At 43.4% G+C, this 18,298-nt stretch overlaps 1 protein-coding gene across 1 annotated transcript in view; it reads left to right on the forward strand.

Annotated features, from left to right (window-relative positions):
* LOC123759134 (dystrophin) overlaps positions 1-8,985 on the forward strand; it is a 379,967-nt gene extending 370,982 nt beyond the window's left edge. The window contains 4 exon segments of the mRNA XM_069324819.1: positions 2,505-2,716; positions 5,782-5,936; positions 8,535-8,724; positions 8,890-8,985. Of these exon segments, the coding sequence (XP_069180920.1) occupies positions 2,505-2,716; positions 5,782-5,936; positions 8,535-8,724; positions 8,890-8,985 (653 nt within the window).
* The last annotated feature ends 9,313 nt before the right edge of the window (positions 8,986-18,298 follow it).

An 18,298-nucleotide genomic window follows, 5' to 3' on the forward strand; every position in this document is an offset into this window, starting at 1 on the left:
CCTTTGACTGTGACCTGCCTATCTTTTGTGCAATTATATATCTGTATCAATTATTTGATTGAAAATATTGAACTAATATATATAATCACATTAATGTGATTTATTGAGGGAGATCATTTTAATGATACTACTTAAAAAGATGCCACTAAACAATATGAATTAAAGGCATCATTAAAGGACCTCAGCATCGTTAAGAAGAACGCCGAACTCCATATCATTAATTACACGCCATTGTGTCTCATTAGACTGTGTTAGCCAGAGGTATATCTTGTAGACGGCGGCCTGCTGGCGAAGGAGGCAGGTAGGGACAGTTATGGAGGCAGTGTGAGAGTGAGCCCCACACACCTCCAGTGTGAGAGTGAGCCCCACACACCTCCAGTGTGAGAGTGAGCCCCACACACCTCCAGTGTGAGAGTGAGCCCCACACACCTCCAGTGTGAGAGTAAGCCCCACACACCTCCAGTGTGAGAGTGAGCCCCACACACCTCCATAGTGAGCCCCACACACCTCCATAGTGAGCCCCACACACCTCCATAGTGAGCCCCACACACCTGCAGTGTGAGAGTGAGCCCCACACACCTCCATAGTGAGCCACACACACCTGCAGTGTGAGAGTGAGCCCCACACACCACCAGTGTGAGAGTGAGCCCCATACACCTCCAGTGTGAGAGCTGATCAACGCACCAGTCTGTAAATAGACTTGCCTTGGAGACTTGATCACCTCGTAAGCTCACGTCTTAGAGAGAAGTTACTTAATGTTAAGAGAGTTGTTTTTGAAGTCCAGAGGCTACTTTAGCTGGCATTTTGCTTCCTGTTTCCTATTCTACGTCTGTGGTATTATCATCTTGCTTCTTTCTGCAGTTACTATATGTGCTCTCTTCCTCCATCTCTTACCCACACTTAACACTTATGAAATCCTACTCCTACGCATAAGAGAAGAAAGCGAGGTGAAGATGTTACCATTATCAAGTCGTGTCCAAGACTGACCGAAACGTCGTCACTTTATTTTCGAGTGTGTTGGTTGGGTGTCTAATGTTGAGCCTTGTTGGGCTGCACTTACGCACTTTAGATTCCTGCTCCGTATGGCAGGCAAGAGTCTAGAGTCTACCACCACCCATTGGATGGGTTTAGAGTCTACCACCACCCACTGGATGGGTCTAGAGTCTACCACCACCCACTGGATGGGTTTAGAGTCTACCACCACCCACTGGATGGGTCTAGAGTCTACCACCACCCACTGGATGGGTCTGGGGTACACCAGGTGTTGCATTATTGGGATCTAACACCTAAACACACCAAGTGGCACTTACCGCCCTCAGGATGGTTACAGTCTTAGATTAACTGTCTTGTACTAACTCGATGACTTTTCTGGCTTTCGTCTCCATTTTGTGTGTTCCTGTTTTTCTGCACATTGTTTTTCATGTTTATTAAGGCTTTGCTGGCTGCTCGTGTATTATTGTATTTGTGTCAGTTATTGCTTGTGTTGCGAATTTGTTTAACTGGTTGTTTCAGAGGTTTGCGTGTGTTGTGTTGGTTACAAGTGTCGTTGTCTGTTGGTCATGCGATTCTGTGGTTAGTTTAGAGTTGATTAGGTTAGGTTAGATTACGTTGTGTTTCGGTTCCTGGCTGTATTGTAATGAAATCATTTCCGATAGTTAGTTCAGGTTTGAATAGGTTAGGCTGTTGTTGTTAACTATCTTGGCAAGACTGACAATTCGAGTAGACTATTGCATAGGACTTACGAGCATAATAGTGAAATATCTCTAAAGGTTTGCCCTTTAACATATTTATTATACTTCATAACCGACCTGGCTTTATTATTGTCCTTATTCATATTGTGATGGGCAGCAGTGTTGGGTATTGTACAGTATCAATGACCATCTTCTAGTGTGCTGGCTTCCGAAACCTCTGTATCCTCAGTGTGAGGCGTCAGGGTAACTGGCACAGAATGGTTCGCCAGTTTATGCTTGTAGGCAGTGTTTAGAGTCGACGGTGTCTGGTTATTCACGAACTGTGTGAAAGTCTTCATTAGCGTCAATCATATCGAGTATTTTTCCAGTAGCTGTTATTTCTAGACTTTTATGTTTCGTGTTGGAGTGATTGAACGGGAGTGGGGTGTGTAGCCGTCGTTGGCAGGAACTGAGAAGTGTTTAAATTTATGATTAGTAATTTGTAAGCAAAGGCCAATAGAAATGCTTAATAAATAAATATATGCTCTTAAGAACAGTGCCCTATATAAGTTTCCCATTGTCAGCCGACGTGAGCACCAGAGAAAACGTGTTTTTCCAGAAATAGAAAATGGGTCTTATACTGTGTGAGGAGTAACTATTATTTCAGCATATTGGTGCTCTGGGTGGATTTTGTTTTAATGTTATAAGATTTGTATTATTGCAAAGAACGGACTTTAAATTCAGATTTACTCACAGGTAACTGTTTATGGTTTGGAAGGTTGTAAATTCTTGTATTGTAATATATTTAAAGTTGTTTATTTTTCCTTGTGACAGTGTCGAAGCTGCGTGAGCACTGGGACGAGACGAACAGCGTCGTGCTGGCGCGCAAGACCCAGCTGGACGCCATGTACACCGACACCCACAAGTTCGACGCCAAACGAGCCGAGCTGGAGTCGTGGCTGGCCAGGATGGAGGCTCGACTGGACCGGATGGCCCCAGTGGCCCGCACCGCTGACGTCCTCGACCAACAGATCCGGGAACAGAAGGTGAGGCCAGAATCTGAGACCCATCCTCCTAGTTACATAGTACCATGACTGGCAAAGATGAATTGGTCATTTGTGTCCTCTGGGTTAACATATTGTTTGGTTATGTTGGTATGGAAGTGTTCTAGGCTGGACGGTCACACCATCCCGACCGTATAGTGTGGCCGTCCGCCTCGTCCCCCGTCCACCACGTCCCCCGTCCACCACGTTCCCCGTCCGCCACGTACCCCGTCCGCCACGTCCCCCGTCCGCCACGTCCCCCGTCCCCCACCCCCCACGTCCCCCGTTCGCCACGTCCCCGTCCCCACACACACAGTGATACAACCAACGCTTCCAGGCTGCGTTCATTACACAAATCTTGACACTTGACCTGGGGGAGGGAAGGAATGGTGCCCAACCACTTGGAATGTCGAGGATTGAACGCCAACCTGCATGAAGCGAGACCGTCGCTCTACCGTCCAGCCCAAGTGGTTGGGCGAGTGAGTGCGTGAGACAAAGGAAGAAATCTGGACACGACGTTGTCCTTGTCTCTGCGCTGCTCTTAAGTGATCACACACTGGTAAATATCATCTACAAGACGTGTCAAGGACCCAACATTTGATAAATCGTTAAATTTGCAAAGGCCGACAACACCTGCAGGCGATGAGTCACAATAACGTGGCTGAAGTATGTTGACCAGACCACACACTAGAAGGTGAAGGGACGACGACGTTTCGGACCGTCCTGGACCATTCTCAAGTCAATTGTGTCAACAACACCTGCTTGTGCAGCGTCAATTGTACCACGTACCACAGTGGGTGTCGAGATGGTCGACTCTCTTGATGGTATTGACACACAATCGTAAATACCTTCCAATTTCAGCTCGTCTTCCATGAAATTGGATGGTATTCTGGGACCTGCCGCCGACACACTCGTGCTGGCTCTGTTGAATTGGAAAGTCCTATACAGTGTGGTGGGTGCCAACATACACGATGCTGTAACTCTTACACTGTGCAATTGGAGACTTGGAACGTGGGTTGGCGATCTAGCGCCTCCCGATATTAGTGCCTTAAATCATTTCCCATGAGACTAGTGCATCGTTTCATCCTCAGTGAGACAAATTCTTCTCGGTGTGAACTGTGATCATAGTCACACGCTCTCTGTGACTAAGATCACAGTTGATGCCCTCACACAAGTTCCTCCTCCTCTGTCTCGCCCGCGGCCGTAAATATTTTATTATCAATCTTGAATAGCTTCACATCTTCAGAAATAATTTCCGGATACGACTATCGTGATAAACTTTCGAGTCAGTAATTATTGCACTAGACGACGGAAAAACATGGTGTAAGTGCTTCAGCTGGATCTTATCGGCATAGGTGAGTACACACAAATGCACGCACTCATCCACACAACCCCCCCCCCCAACACTCACACACACACCTCACCGGGGAGCCGGTGGCCGAGCGGACAGCACTCTGCGCACGTGATCCTATGGTCCCGGGTTCGATCCCGGGGGCCGGCGAGAACGATGGGCAGATTTTCTTTCACCCTATGCCCCTGTTACCTAGCAGTAAAATAGGTACCTGGGAGTTAGTAAGCTGTCACGGGCTGCTTCCTGGGGTGTGTGTGTGTGTATGTGTGTGTGGTGTGGAAAAAAAAGTAGTTAGTAACAGTTGATTGACAGTTGAAAGGCGGGCTGAAAGTGCAGAGCTCAACCTCCGCAAGCACAACTAGGTGAATACAACGTCATATTCATCAACATAATTAAGGTGAAATTACCCTATCGTTACCAGTTTATTCATGGAACGAATTAATAACAATCTCATTAATATATTATAATTTACTTCGTTTACCTCCTATTGGCCACTGCAGTAGTGCCAGTAACTATCAAACAAAACATGTAATTAAACCTAATTCGTTCATCTCCTCTGTGAGTTGAAAACCTGTTTAAATAAAATTTGTGTTGAAATTCCAGCTGACAATTCTCTAATGTTGGTGGCGATTGTTAGGAAGACTGATTGTTCACGCATGAAGTGGCGGTTTACAGTGGTCTCTTCCTCCATTATTATTTTGGGAGAGGATTGTTGGAACATTGACGATTAAACAATTATGTGTACAGAGGTGGAATGGAGTAGAGGGAATGGTGAATTTGTATTCGTTCTATATTGCGGCGACCGGGGCTGAACAGGGCTGCCTCGTATGGGCCAATAGGCCTTTTGCAGTTACCTATAATCTTATGTTCTTATGAATATTACAGAGGTGGAGTGGAGTACAGGGAATGGTGGACAAGAGAGGTTGGAGGAGTTAGGAGAGTAAAGAGGAGGAGCGAAAGAGATAATACTTTTGGATTAATCTGAGAGGATGTTAGATACTTGAGTGGAGGGAGGTAAGGGGGAGATGTGTGGTGGAGAGACCAGATACCTAACAACCTAACAACCAGAGGGATACCTAACAACCAGGTATCAACCAAAGAGGTAGTCGGTGTGTCGGACCCGGAAATGGCACGAGTTAACCAGACTGTGAAAGACATAGTCTGGGTATTATGACTGTCAACCTGGAACACAACATGCCTATTTTATTATGTTTGATGGAGAAAAACTTATTATAGAAAAATCATATACAGTTAATTTTATATTATTCCATTTTGCCTGCTTTTAAATGCATTAATATGCATTATAAAAGAGAACAGGAGAAAATAATAATAATAAACATACTCTCCTCTCGACCAGTCCTTTGTTTTGGCGGGTAAAAATGTGTAGAATATCTTGGTGAATTTTGAGAAAATACAGTAAATTTCCTCCTGAAAAATAGACTTGAATGAACACGAATTTCGATTATTATTTCCTACGTCTTTGATGCCAAACTTGTGGCATATAAACATCTTATCGGACTTGTGTGGAGGGTGACATGCTGTTGCTAAGTTGGGAGTCTAACTTTGTTCCCTCCGTTTTATCTTGATTGGTTGTCAAGATAAACAGTGTTATATTGTATATTGTTACTCGAAGGACATTTCTGTATAATTGTTTAACGTTTTTTACCCCACCAATATTGTTACTGAGGTCCCTCATCTCTCCAATGCTTCCCTACAGGGCTTCCACGCAGAGATCCACCAGTACAAGCACCAGGTGGAGCTCTTCAACCAGATGACACAGCGCCTGATTGCCATCTACCAGCACGACGACACACGCAGGCTCAAGAAGATTACAGAGACAATCAACCTTCGCTACAGCAGCCTCAATTCCAGGTAAGATAGGACAGGTGTCGGGCGGTGTTTGGATGGATGGGTGGGTTTGAGTTTATTGTATTTGGGTTGGCAGGAAGTCCGCCCTCCTACGGTTTCCAAACGTCAAGAAATTGTCGTACTAAAGTGCCCTTATCCTAACTTACCAGAGAACCCAAACAGAAAACGGGACAGTATGTTAGAATTGCGAGCCACTGCTGCCATTTTCTAGTACGATAAATTTTCCCCTTAGTTAAAGTATATATAAAAAACTCACGTTCTTATTAGTAGGACGGGTTGGGGCAGGTGCATGGACATGCAAACGGGTGGCCTCAATAAGCGTCAAAGCTGGCCGGAGAAATAACAAATGCAGCTCAATGTTGATAAATGTAAATGTTTAAGTTTTGGAAAAGGTGGCTGTAGATGTTAGCTTAATGTAAATGTTGGTAAATTTATTTGGTAAAGGGTTCTGAGAGTAATCATTAGTAAAGACCAAATACCAGGACAGCAATGTAAGCTATCAACACTCTGTACATGGTAAGATCACCAAGATACGTGGATCTTAAAGGCGTTAACAACAAGGATCTTAAGGGCGTTAACAGCAAGAATGTTAACGTAACCTTAAATCTGTATGAAGAATGATATGACATTGTTATATTGTATATTGTAACATTATAATAATGTTATAATATACAATATTATAATATAATACAATATTAATATTACAATATTATACCCTTGCTTCAGAAATGATCTGTAAAGATTCATTATAAGTATCGTCTTCATTACCGAATTAAAACGAAGGAATATGTGTTCTTAGAGATTTAAACTATATGTTGAAACAATAAAACGAAACAAATTTAAGTAAATAAGGGAGGAGGTAAACATAGTTTCGACAAAGGTCAAAGCAAAGTTTGAGGGGAATAATAACCATTTTCTATACTGTGGAGGCATAAGCTATCACAAAATAACATTTACTACATAGAAACAAGACAAATTAAAAATTCGTTACACTAATAATAATAATAATAATAATAATAATAATAATTATTATTATTATTATACCTTCTGCATTTTACTTATTCTTATGAGTGTGTAATTAATATCTTATAAATACATACTATTACACGGAGAATCTTGGGTAGCATTACATCAGTTTCATTTGTAAATACGTGATGTATTATATTTTAGTTACGCCTCTAAGCATCAATGTTCATTTTCTATTATCTCCGAATGTGTCCATTTTCTTTGTTGCGTAGCGTTGTTGGGGTAGACTTGTGTAATTCATTCGACTTCCCCACCACCCAAACCTTGTGGTCGTCGCCACTATAACGATTTTTATTACAACATCTTTATTGAAAGAAATTTAATGCATGATCGCGTTATTATTCAGAGCTGCTCAGGACGTCATTAAAAGAATTAAGAAATAAATGAATATCTGAAATGTTGCATTAAAACACTACAACCGACCATTTAGCAATAGTAATTTGTATGGATAACGCAGTAAATCATTGGTAATTGTGGTAGAGCTGTCAGGATAAGGGTTGGAGCACGCACACGTGTCTGGCACCTGTAGCCTGCACCAGCCCGTGTGGTTGTTAAGGCTCTCACCAACCATTAAACCATTCATTACCGTCACTGTGACCCGCGCGCTCCTCGGGTCAAGGGGACGTCTTTCACACATGATTTGATACTCAAAGATTAAAAAATCAAGTTAACACCCTTTTCATGATTATATATATATATATATATATATATATATATATATATATATATATATATATATATATATATATATATATATATATAATCATGAAAAGGGTGTTAACTTGATATATATATATATATATATATATATATATATATATATATATATATATATATATATATATATATATATATATATATATATATATATATATATATATCTGTCTGAAGGCTTTACTGCAAGTTTAATTGATGACAAGCCAATTATTAAGGTTTATGGGACTACTACCAGGCTTGTGTTAGCCGGAATACTCACAGATGGCGCCATGACCCAAGCCGCCAGTTACACTGTGATGTACACGCACCATCATTCACGTGTCCGAGAACACGCACACTGAAGATTATATAGACAGAGGAAACATATTATTGTTTACGACGCCCAGGTGATGACACGCTGTGTCCGGGCACCAACGTTAACAATATGAGGCACTGTGGTACACGGAGCAGGAGAGGGCATCTTTTTTCCTTGTTACGTGAAACGTTCATGTCTCCTGATATAATGTAGTATGTGTTTCTGGGGAGGCCAGTCACGCCAGTTCGATCCTAATTCATTGCTCTCGCCTCTCTCTCTCTCTCTCTCTGTCTCTCTGTCTCTCTGTCTCTCTGTCTCTCTGTCTCTCTGTCTCTCTTTCTCTCTTTCTCTCTTTCTCTCTTTCTCTCTCTCTCTCTCTCTCTCTCTCTCTCTCTCTCTCTCTCTCTCTCTCTCTTTACACATTAATTACACACACACGTTCATGTATATACATATATATATATACAAGTATATACCAGTATATATTCCAAGATACTGGAAATAATGAAGACAAATTGTTGTAGTATTGATGGTGACTTAACCCCCCCCCCCCTCCCTCACAGCATCATCGCCCGAGGCAAAGAGCTGCACTCAGCCATGAACTCACTGCACAACTTCGACAAAGCGTTGGACAAGTTCGCCTCATGGATGAGTGAGGCGGAGTCGAACACAGACCTGGTGGAGCTGGAAGTGGACAAGCTGGGCCCGGCCAGGCGCGACCCCCTGGCCAGAGCACCCGCCATGCATCTTAAGGTACGTCCCTCCCTCTTGAGTGCCTGCTGGGGGAGGGAGGAGATAATGGAGGTGAAGTAGAGAGGGAAGGGGTTGAGGGGAGGGGAGGGGATGAGGGGAAAGGCAAGAACCGGCGATACTTTGACTGCACCACGCTGGTTAAGATGTTTGATGGTACATTTTCAGTTAAGTAACAACATTGGAGGTGTGTCGTGTACGAAGTGTAAGTTCTCCCAAGCGATGGCAAGGGGGAGTGCTAGAAAGTATCTAGTAGCACTCTAGAAAGTAGAGTGCTATCTAGTAGACACCAGATATTCAAAAATAGTTGGTTAAGCAGTATTGAGTCGGCAGCACGCTGTCACTGATGGCTTTCTGTGATAATATCGAGGGTGATACATGCGGACACAAGTATGACTCGAGATGGGTGGTTCCGGCGGCGATGCTGCTGGTTGGTGGCGCCTGAGACAATATTCTTAAGGGCGTGGGATCTCCGGATTGTTTCAAGCGTAGGCTACACATTTATATGAATGAGTTTGAATGGATGTAAATTATGGCTGCCTCATATGGGCCAATAGGCTTTCTGCAGTTGCCATTTGTTCTCATGTTGGTATTTTTGTATATAATTTCTCTTTACTTCGTCTCTCGCCTCCTTCCAATATCCCTACTTTTCCCTTTCTCCCTTCTCCAATTCCTTCCTCACCTTCCCTTCCCTCTCTCCCCTCCGAGGCGTAGGGGAGGGCAGGTTTAGTAAGCCGAGTTTGAAGGGGATGCTCTGTGGCCCTCCGCCTGGTGCAGTGAAAGCAAATATCTTTCCCAGGGTGTATACCAGTCACCTGGTCACCACCCACCACCCCCAGGGTGTACACCAGTCACCTGGTCACCACCCACCACCCCCAGGGTGTACACCAGTCACCTGGTCACCACCCACCACACCCAGGGTGTACACCAGTCACCTGGTCACCACCCACCACCCCCAGGGTGTACACCAGTCACCTGGTCACCACCCACCACCCCCAGGGTGTACACCAGTCACCTGGTCACCGCCCACCACACCCAGGGTGTACACCAGTCACCTGGTCACCACCCACCACTCCCAGGGTTTACATGGGGAAGATGGTGTGCACCTCCCCATGTACATATCACTTTTGTGCTGCTGTAACCATTACATCTTCAGTTTGATGAATCTACTTCAAATTATTTGACTATTACATATGTTATGCATTTGTATGTATTTGTTCGTGTGTGTGTCTTGTGTTAATATATGACAAGCCACAGACTCGGAAGCGAGTGGCCAGCCCGTACTGCCCCATAACTTTCACCCCATCTCTGACTGCCCCATAACTTTCACCCCATCTCTGACTGCCCCATACCTTCACCCCATCTCTGACTGCCCCATACCTTCACCCCATCTCTCCCCAGACTTCTCCCCCGCCTGCCTCTGCCTTGTCCCTCTGCCCTTCAGGGCAAATTCCAGCTCGACGGCCATATTAAGTCTCCCTTCCACTCCTGAATTTTTTCCTTCCTCCTCCAAAGTACAAATCACTCGCATTCACTCTCACGCACTCGCACTTCCTCTCACTCGGACACGTGTTCTCTCTTGTTCTATATCTCTGTCTTCCTGTGTGTCTGTCCCTCACACGTGCTCACAGAGTCCGACACGAATAGTAAAACACTCGTACAGTGTGAAGGGTGGAGGGTCGACCACACGTGGAGGGTCGACCACTGGTGGAGGGTCGACCACACGTGGAGGGTCGACCACTGGTGGAGGGTCGACCACACGTGGAGGGTCGACCACACGTGGAGGGTCGACCACTGGTGGAGGGTCGACCACACGTGGAGGGTCGACTCCTGTAGGAGTCTTGCAGGGAGCCTGAAGAAGGTTTCCTCGGGCGGGTCACAGTAGCGAGGGGCCGTAAATATTGGCGTGGTGGCAGATATGTGGCGTCTCTCCCGCTACCCTTCTCGCCTGGAGTAAGAGGAGCAGGGAGGGGGAGATGGGGTAACATGGGAGGGAGGGGAGGAGATAAGAGGGAATGCTGGGAGGACGATCGGTAAGGAGGGGTGAGATACAGTCAGAAAGGGAGACATGGAGAAAGGCAAACGTAGAGAAGGTTAGGTGAACTGAATAAAAGGAGGGGAACTAGAGAAAGAGATAATAATCAGGTCACCAGTGGTGGGGGTCCCACCCACATCTCTCCCACTTCCCACCTATACCTCCCACATCCAACCCACCTCTCTCCCACAGAAGAGCGACGGTCTCGATTCATGCAGGTCGGCGTTCAATCCCCGACTGTCCAAGTGGTTGGGCACCATTCCTTCCTCCCCGTCCCATCACAAACCCTTATCCTGATCCCTTCTCAGTGCTACACAGTCGTCATGGCTTGACGCTTTCTCCTGATTTCTCCCCCATCCCTACCCACCTCCGTCCGACCTGAGGCTAGCCATCTTACTTGAGCATTCTCGTTGTTTCGAGCGTTCACAACGTCACTAAACTGATGTACTAAATTGCCAGAGTCTAACGTAACCGAGGAACTACGAATAGAAAACGGGACATCACGTCAATTTTGCGACCCGCTACGATTGTTAGTTTCGTCAGTTTTTTGGCCTTAGAGAGTTTTATAGGTGAACATGCGATGGGTTATATTCAAGAGGACAGGTTGGGTGGGTAGCGTTCCCCGCGCCGCGCCTCCAACTCTCCCATAGTTCCTCTCACTCACAACTTTGTAGATAATGTGCAGCGTCTCCTGTACAATTTACGGGCTCACCATAGCCCGTGCTACATGCACACTTCGTCCTGAGTAGCTAAATCTGAAACAACAACAACCTGTACATTACGGTATATTACACCAAACGTAAGGGAAAGTACACAGAGAGAGAGAGAGAGAGAGAGAGAGAGAGAGAGAGAGAGAGAGAGAGAGAGAGAGAGAGAGAGAGAGAGAGAGAGAGAGAGAGAGAGAGAGGGGAAATGGGTTCGAGTGACTGAAACGAGCATAACAGAGGAAGAGAAGTTATTGAAACATGCAACCCCCGGAGATGGCAACATGGCCATAACATTAATCTTTACTGGAGAGAGAGAGAGAGAAGGGGGGGGAGGAAGAGATAGAGGAGAAGGAAGAGAGATGAGAGGAGGAAGAGAGGGGAAGGAGGAAGAAAGAGAGTGGGATAGAGGCAGGTATAGCACTACATCTGGCCCTCAGACCTAGAGTTTCTTCTCTGACATGTTTATATCCCTCAAAGTCTGGTTATGTGAATAAATATGTAAATTTGTATAGAGGTTTGGTCTAGTAAGACTGTTATTCCATGTATATATTTATGTTATTTGTTGTGATTTTTCCTGCTTATTTTTACTTATTTTTGACTAATGGTTAGTGCTATTATAGACACACTCTAATACTAAGTCTGTATTAACATGGATTATTTGTTTATGTTAAGTATAAGAGTATGACCAGTGTGTGGTGTGGGCGGGTTGTAGGCAGGACGTGAACATGGCCGGTAAACTGGATAGACGCTATGGAGAAGGAAGTCCTCCCGTTACGCGCGTGGGCACACACACACACGTCTTGTGAAATATGCAATAAGTATAGCTGATTGTAAATATATTCATAACTCATACCTAAGTGGGAAAGGCAGGGAGGGAGGATGGAGAGAGCTGAGAGGAAAGGGAAGATGCGTAAAACGGACAAGGGAAGAGAGAGAGAGAAAGGTAAATAGAAAGAGAGACATACAGGAAGAGAGGAAGAGAAGGACGGTGTGAGAGAGAGAGAGAGTATGGTAAAATGGTGAAATATAAGTGAGGTAGTGATTAAAACAGATATAAAATGCATGAATGTGTAATTTGGAAATTCCATTCTTTTAAATTAGACATAATGAAGCATATGAAGACACTTTATATCGTGAACCAAAGTGGGCAAAAGACCGCGTTTAATTGTTTATCTCTGGTAATACAATCTATTTGAATTGTTAAGTAAAACATTCTATTGCTGTTGATCGCTGTAAAGCCTTCAGAAGTTTGCAACGAGACTCGTCCCAGAGTTGCGAGGGATGAGGTACGAAGACAGACTGAAGGAACTAAACCTGACGACGCTAGAAAGGAGGTGGGAGAGGGGGGGGGGAATGATACAGGCGTATAAAATACTTAAAGAGATTGACATGTTTGAAAGAGAGGAAATGTTTACAATGTATAACAATAAAACAAAGGGGCTCGGATGGAAGCTTAAAACTCAGATGTGTCATATGTTAGAAAGGTTTCTTTAAGCGTAAGGTAGTGAGTATATGGAATGACCTAAAGGAGCAGGTTGTAGAGGTTAACTCCATTCGTAACTTTAAAAGCAGGTGTGATAGGGAAATAGGTCAGGAGTCATTGCATTAGACAACCAACGGCTAGAAAATCGGGGTCCAAGAGCTAGAGCTCTATCCTGCAGGTACAAATCGGTGAGTACACACACGCACACACGCACACGCGCGTGCGCGCGTAAGTACTTGTGCATCTCTGCATTCACAGTTTGTTCTAATATTGGCAATGAATAATTTTACACAAAATGCATCTTTTTAATCAACTTCAAATAACTGTTCCATTGCAAATGGCCAATAGAGTTAACAGTTGCGTAATCCACTTCTACAGCTTTCACTTTATTGCCACGAAACTTAACATGATTTTTGTATCAATACTGCAGAATTATCATGGCAATAAATCAAACAAAATGCAGCAAAGCCTCGTTATAAAATTGGTCGATTTTCCAGGTGAATTTACTCATTAACTTGTGTAACCAATTTGCCCATTAACGTTTGAAACTAATTTTTAGGATATACCTGTATTACAATTATGTCACTGGCCGCTTGTTCAGTAAGTGCTTTGTAGTTTTAGTGCAGTATATGAGTCAACTTTCTGGTAGTCCATCACTACACATTTGTACTTTCGAGCACATCGTTACTGTAGTTTAATTTTAGCAGGACGGGCTGGGGCCAGATTCATGAAAGCACTTACGCAAGCACTTACGAACGTGTACAGCTTTATTCAATCTTTGACGGCTTTGGTTACATTTATTAAACAGTTTACAAGCATGAAAGCTTCCCATTCAGCTGCTGTTATTGTTATAAACAGCCTCCTGGGGCTTCGGAGCTCATTAACTGTTTAATAATTGTAAACAAAGCCGCCAAAGATTGAGACAAGATGTACAGGTTCGTAAGTGCTTGCGTATGTGTTTTCGTGAATCTGGCCCCTGGATAATGGTGCAGTTTTTATCACAACATTAGAATGATGACGAGACATTTAGAGGGAGAACTAATATAAACAAATCTTTATTGATTTCTGTAGTTGAACAACGTTGTTGACCTTTTTAATTGTTACGTGCCAAGATTACTCCCCACCCTCCTTGTATTTATTTATCTATTTATATTGTTACTGTATACATGAGTTTAGAATTGTGTACGCTCTTTCATACGCTTCGTTTTCTTTCATTTGAATTCTTTACTTTTCTATGTGATGCTTTCTAAATTCTTCCTCTCCCTCTTCGTTAGTCTTATTCCATCAATCTTTTCCATATTCTCTTCATGGCGCTGCCTTGCCTCGTACCTTTATGGCTCCCTTCTCTTCCATTCCCGTACTATCCTTCTCTTCCATTCCCCCACTATCCTTCCCTTCCATCATTCTAATTTTCCTGTTCTTGTCTGCTTTTCGCCCTTTTTTTCCACCTGTTCTTTGCAGCAACTATTTCATCCCTTTCCATCCGTTCATTGCCCACTCATTTTAGTCTTTCTAAATCTTCAACTAATTCATTTTCAACCTTATATATGAACCCTTCCCTCTCACTTCTTTCAGCTCATTTGTGTTCATCATTCTTGCTATCTTCTATTTCCATCCTTCTTCCTGTTCCAGACTCTTGCTTTATGGATGTTCTTGCTTTATCTAGTGATTTCTCGAGCTACGTGGAAGTCCACAGTTCAGGTATAAATCTGAATATTCTTCAGTACTGTTATTTGTTGGCATGATTGAAAGTACTAAGGTAGATGAATCCACTAATATATAAGTTCTGTAATAATAAATATACTATTAGTACTATATCGAAGTCACTTTACACCACCATACCACTTAACAGCTCGTGTCCAATTAGCGGGAGAGACGTTTAGACGTAAATAATTCATTAATTAAATTATTATGTAATTGCCAATGGATAATGACAACAAATGAAAGATATGGAAAAGGATAATTACTCTTAAAGACAATTTTGGTTCCCAACTGACAACCCCACTCCCTACACATATGTATTAATACGGAATTAGTTCTCTTATAATTATACAAATAATTTCCATAAGTTATTTACATTAAAGAAGTTATTCAGCCTTTCTCAAACTCGTATGTTAATGCACTCTCAAAACTAACTAATGTCAATTCAGCCAACTCAGGCCCTATACCACTCCTGCAGTATTCCTCTACCTGATCTCTTCCTTCTATGAATACCGGTGTTCACCATATTTCCTCTCTCCTCCTCTTCGTATTGTCTTAATTGTAATGCTTTTTCTATTTCTTTACCCCCTCCTGTTTTTCTCGCTTTATCCATTTGTCTCACAAGTTTCTCCCTTGCCTCTCTCTATGTGTGTATTCACCTAGTTGTGTTTGCGGGGGTTGAGCTCTGCTCTTTCTGCCCGCCTCGGAACTGTCAATCAACTGTTTACTAACTACTTTTTTTTCACACCACACACACACCCCAGGAAGCAGCCCGTCACAGCTGATTAACTCCCAGGTACCTATTTACTGTTAGGTAACAGGGGCATTCAGGGTGAAAGAAACTTTGCCCAGTTGTTTCTGCCTCGTGCGGGAATCGAACCCGCGCCACAGAATTACGAGTCCTGCGCGCTATCCACCAGGCTACCAGGCCCCGTTGGAGTGTGTTGGTGTGCGTGTGTGTGTGTGTGTGTGTGTGTTTAATGTCAGGTGTTCACGTTGACTGATGTTATGTTGTCCTTCAGGGTCACCGGTTTCCTGAGTATTACATCCATCATTCTGTTGACATGCACCTTGACTTGTTCTGCTTCCCTCTCGCCTTTCATCTCATCTCTCCCTCCTCTCCCACCTCTCTCATCTTTCTTTCCCACTTTTCTCTCCTCACCTGCCTCCTCCTCCCCTCTCCCAGCCCCCTCCGTCTCGACCCCTCTTTCGTCCATGTCCCCATAATAGTTATTATCGGCTTTATCTATTCTCCCCTTTCGTAAATTTTGAAAATATTCCCCGTATCTTTCGCCCTCTCCCAGATATTGACCATCTCCTACATATATTGATCCTCCCTCTCTAGACATTGATTCACCCTCCAATAAGTAATGACCCCTCTCCCAATATTTTGACCCCCCTTCCCAGATATTGACCTCCCATTCCCTAGATATTGACCCCTGCCCCAGATATTGACCCTTGCCCCAGATATTGGCCCCTTCCCCAGATATTGACCCCTGCCCCAGATATTGACCCCTGCCCCAGATATTGACCGCCCTCCCCATGTTACTGACCTCGCAGATGTGGACTTCCCCTTCCCCAGATATTGACCCCCTCCCTCGATATTAATCCTCTCCCCCAGATATTGAACCACTCTGATAAAGGAAGTTTCATCTTAAACCTCTTTATCAATTCCCTCCGGCCTGTCATCCCGCTTCTGGTCTTTAATCTTCTTCCGAGAGAGAGAGAGAGAGAGAGAGAGAGAGAGAGAGAGAGAGAGAGAGAGAGAGAGAGAGAGAGAGAGAGAGACTGAGACTGTTGAATCTGCTGTAAAGGGCAGGGGGATTGCATGAGGGCTTTTTAGATTGGTCTATCTCTCGTTTCTTTGTGGCCATGTGCTTGCAGCTTGTGTGGTGAGCTTGTTCTCTCCTTCACAGCCTATCAGGTCTGGTCTCCGGCCATGGTATATACCCCAGGTTTATTCTCATGATATGTAGTCCTCTGCATCTGGCTGCGGCTTCTCCTTTCTTGTCCGTGTCTTCATCCGTTGTGTGTTAAATAATCAATCTCAGACTCTAATTTCTCTCCGTTTTCCTCTCTCCTTTGCTCTCGGGGCTTCGAGGAAAGACCAAAGTATGTTGACCAGACCACACATTAGAAGGTGAAGGAACGACGACGTTTCGGTCCGTCCTGGACCATTCTCAAGTCGATCATCGTCGTCCCTTCACCTTCTAGTGTGTGGTCTGGTCAACATACTTTAGCCACGTTATTGTGACTCGTCGCCTGCATAGGAAAGACCAACCTTTTCGGCCACGGAATACACACACACACACACACACACACACACACACACACACACACACACACACACACACACACACACACACACACACACACACACACACACTGCACATGACCTCATTTTAACACCTGTGACCTCTTTGGAACACGCGTGGCCTTTGTTGGCAGCCTGTTTCATTGTTATTCCAGCGACGCTTGAGATGTTCGTCATATAAAAGGAGAGAGAGAATAGTTTTGTGGATGTCTCCACTTCTCGACTTTCAAACAGGTTATTTAAGGCATTATAACATAAACATATCCATTATAAGGGCTTCTAGACCATCGTGTATGTTTCCCCCTGGCGTACTGTGGAGACATTAATATCGTCCTCGAGTTGTCTCTTAAAAATGTACCTAAGCGAAAATGTACTCATTTTATAGTATACTTAAAATTTAGAAAATATTGTGACCTTGAATGATCCTCAAGGTGTTTGTATATATATGTATATATATATATATATATATATATATATATATATATATATATATATATATATATATATATATATATATATATATATATATATATATATATATATTGAACCTAATCATCTGGAACAAATATTTCACAGCAAATGAATAAAAGCAGAGCCTGCAAATTTATCAAAGTAATTTATTAAATCCACATAAATATTTAAGATTCAAACTCCACGTTCCTTAAAGTTTAAGTTTTAATGAAGATGAAAAATACATTCTGGTAAATAACTGAACAAACTTGAATCTCACCGGATTCAACAACTCTTTCGCTCCTCTCTCTCTCTCTCTCTCTCTCTCTCTCTCTCTCTCTCTCTCTCTCTCTCTCTCTCTCTCTCTCTCTCTCTCTCTCTCTCCCCCGATTGCTCGCACGCCACACACACATTAATGAATGCAGTGAGATTGTTAAAGTTTAGCAATTTGAACACAGCTGACAGCCACAGCGCCGACTTACTCAGCTCTTGTGAGGTTTTCATATGAAGGTCATATATTAAAGTCATCGAATGGCTTGTAGAAGTAAACATGAGTGTGTGGAATAGTCTGTGGTTTGCACTGTTTTTTTTTCTCCTTTCAGAATTAGTGGCTCTATTCCTAGCAATGTTTGCAAATCACTACAGTTCTGTCAGGACTTAACAGTATTATAGATGTGCACAACAAACATTTTTAAGCATAAATTGAGTAAAATAAAACTTATAATTTTAGTGGTGGCATATATTGGTTAGGTTAGTGGTAGTGTGAGCAGTGTAGTAGTAATGTAGTGGTCGGGTTACTGCTTGAGTGGCTGGTCTTGTTTAAGAATATAGTTTGAGTGATTATAGCGGTCTTAATAAGTGAATATGTAAGGACTTTCGGTTTCAAC

Source organism: Procambarus clarkii, chromosome 15 (genome assembly GCF_040958095.1).
Source record: "Procambarus clarkii isolate CNS0578487 chromosome 15, FALCON_Pclarkii_2.0, whole genome shotgun sequence".
Lineage (NCBI taxonomy): Eukaryota > Metazoa > Arthropoda > Malacostraca > Decapoda > Cambaridae > Procambarus > Procambarus clarkii.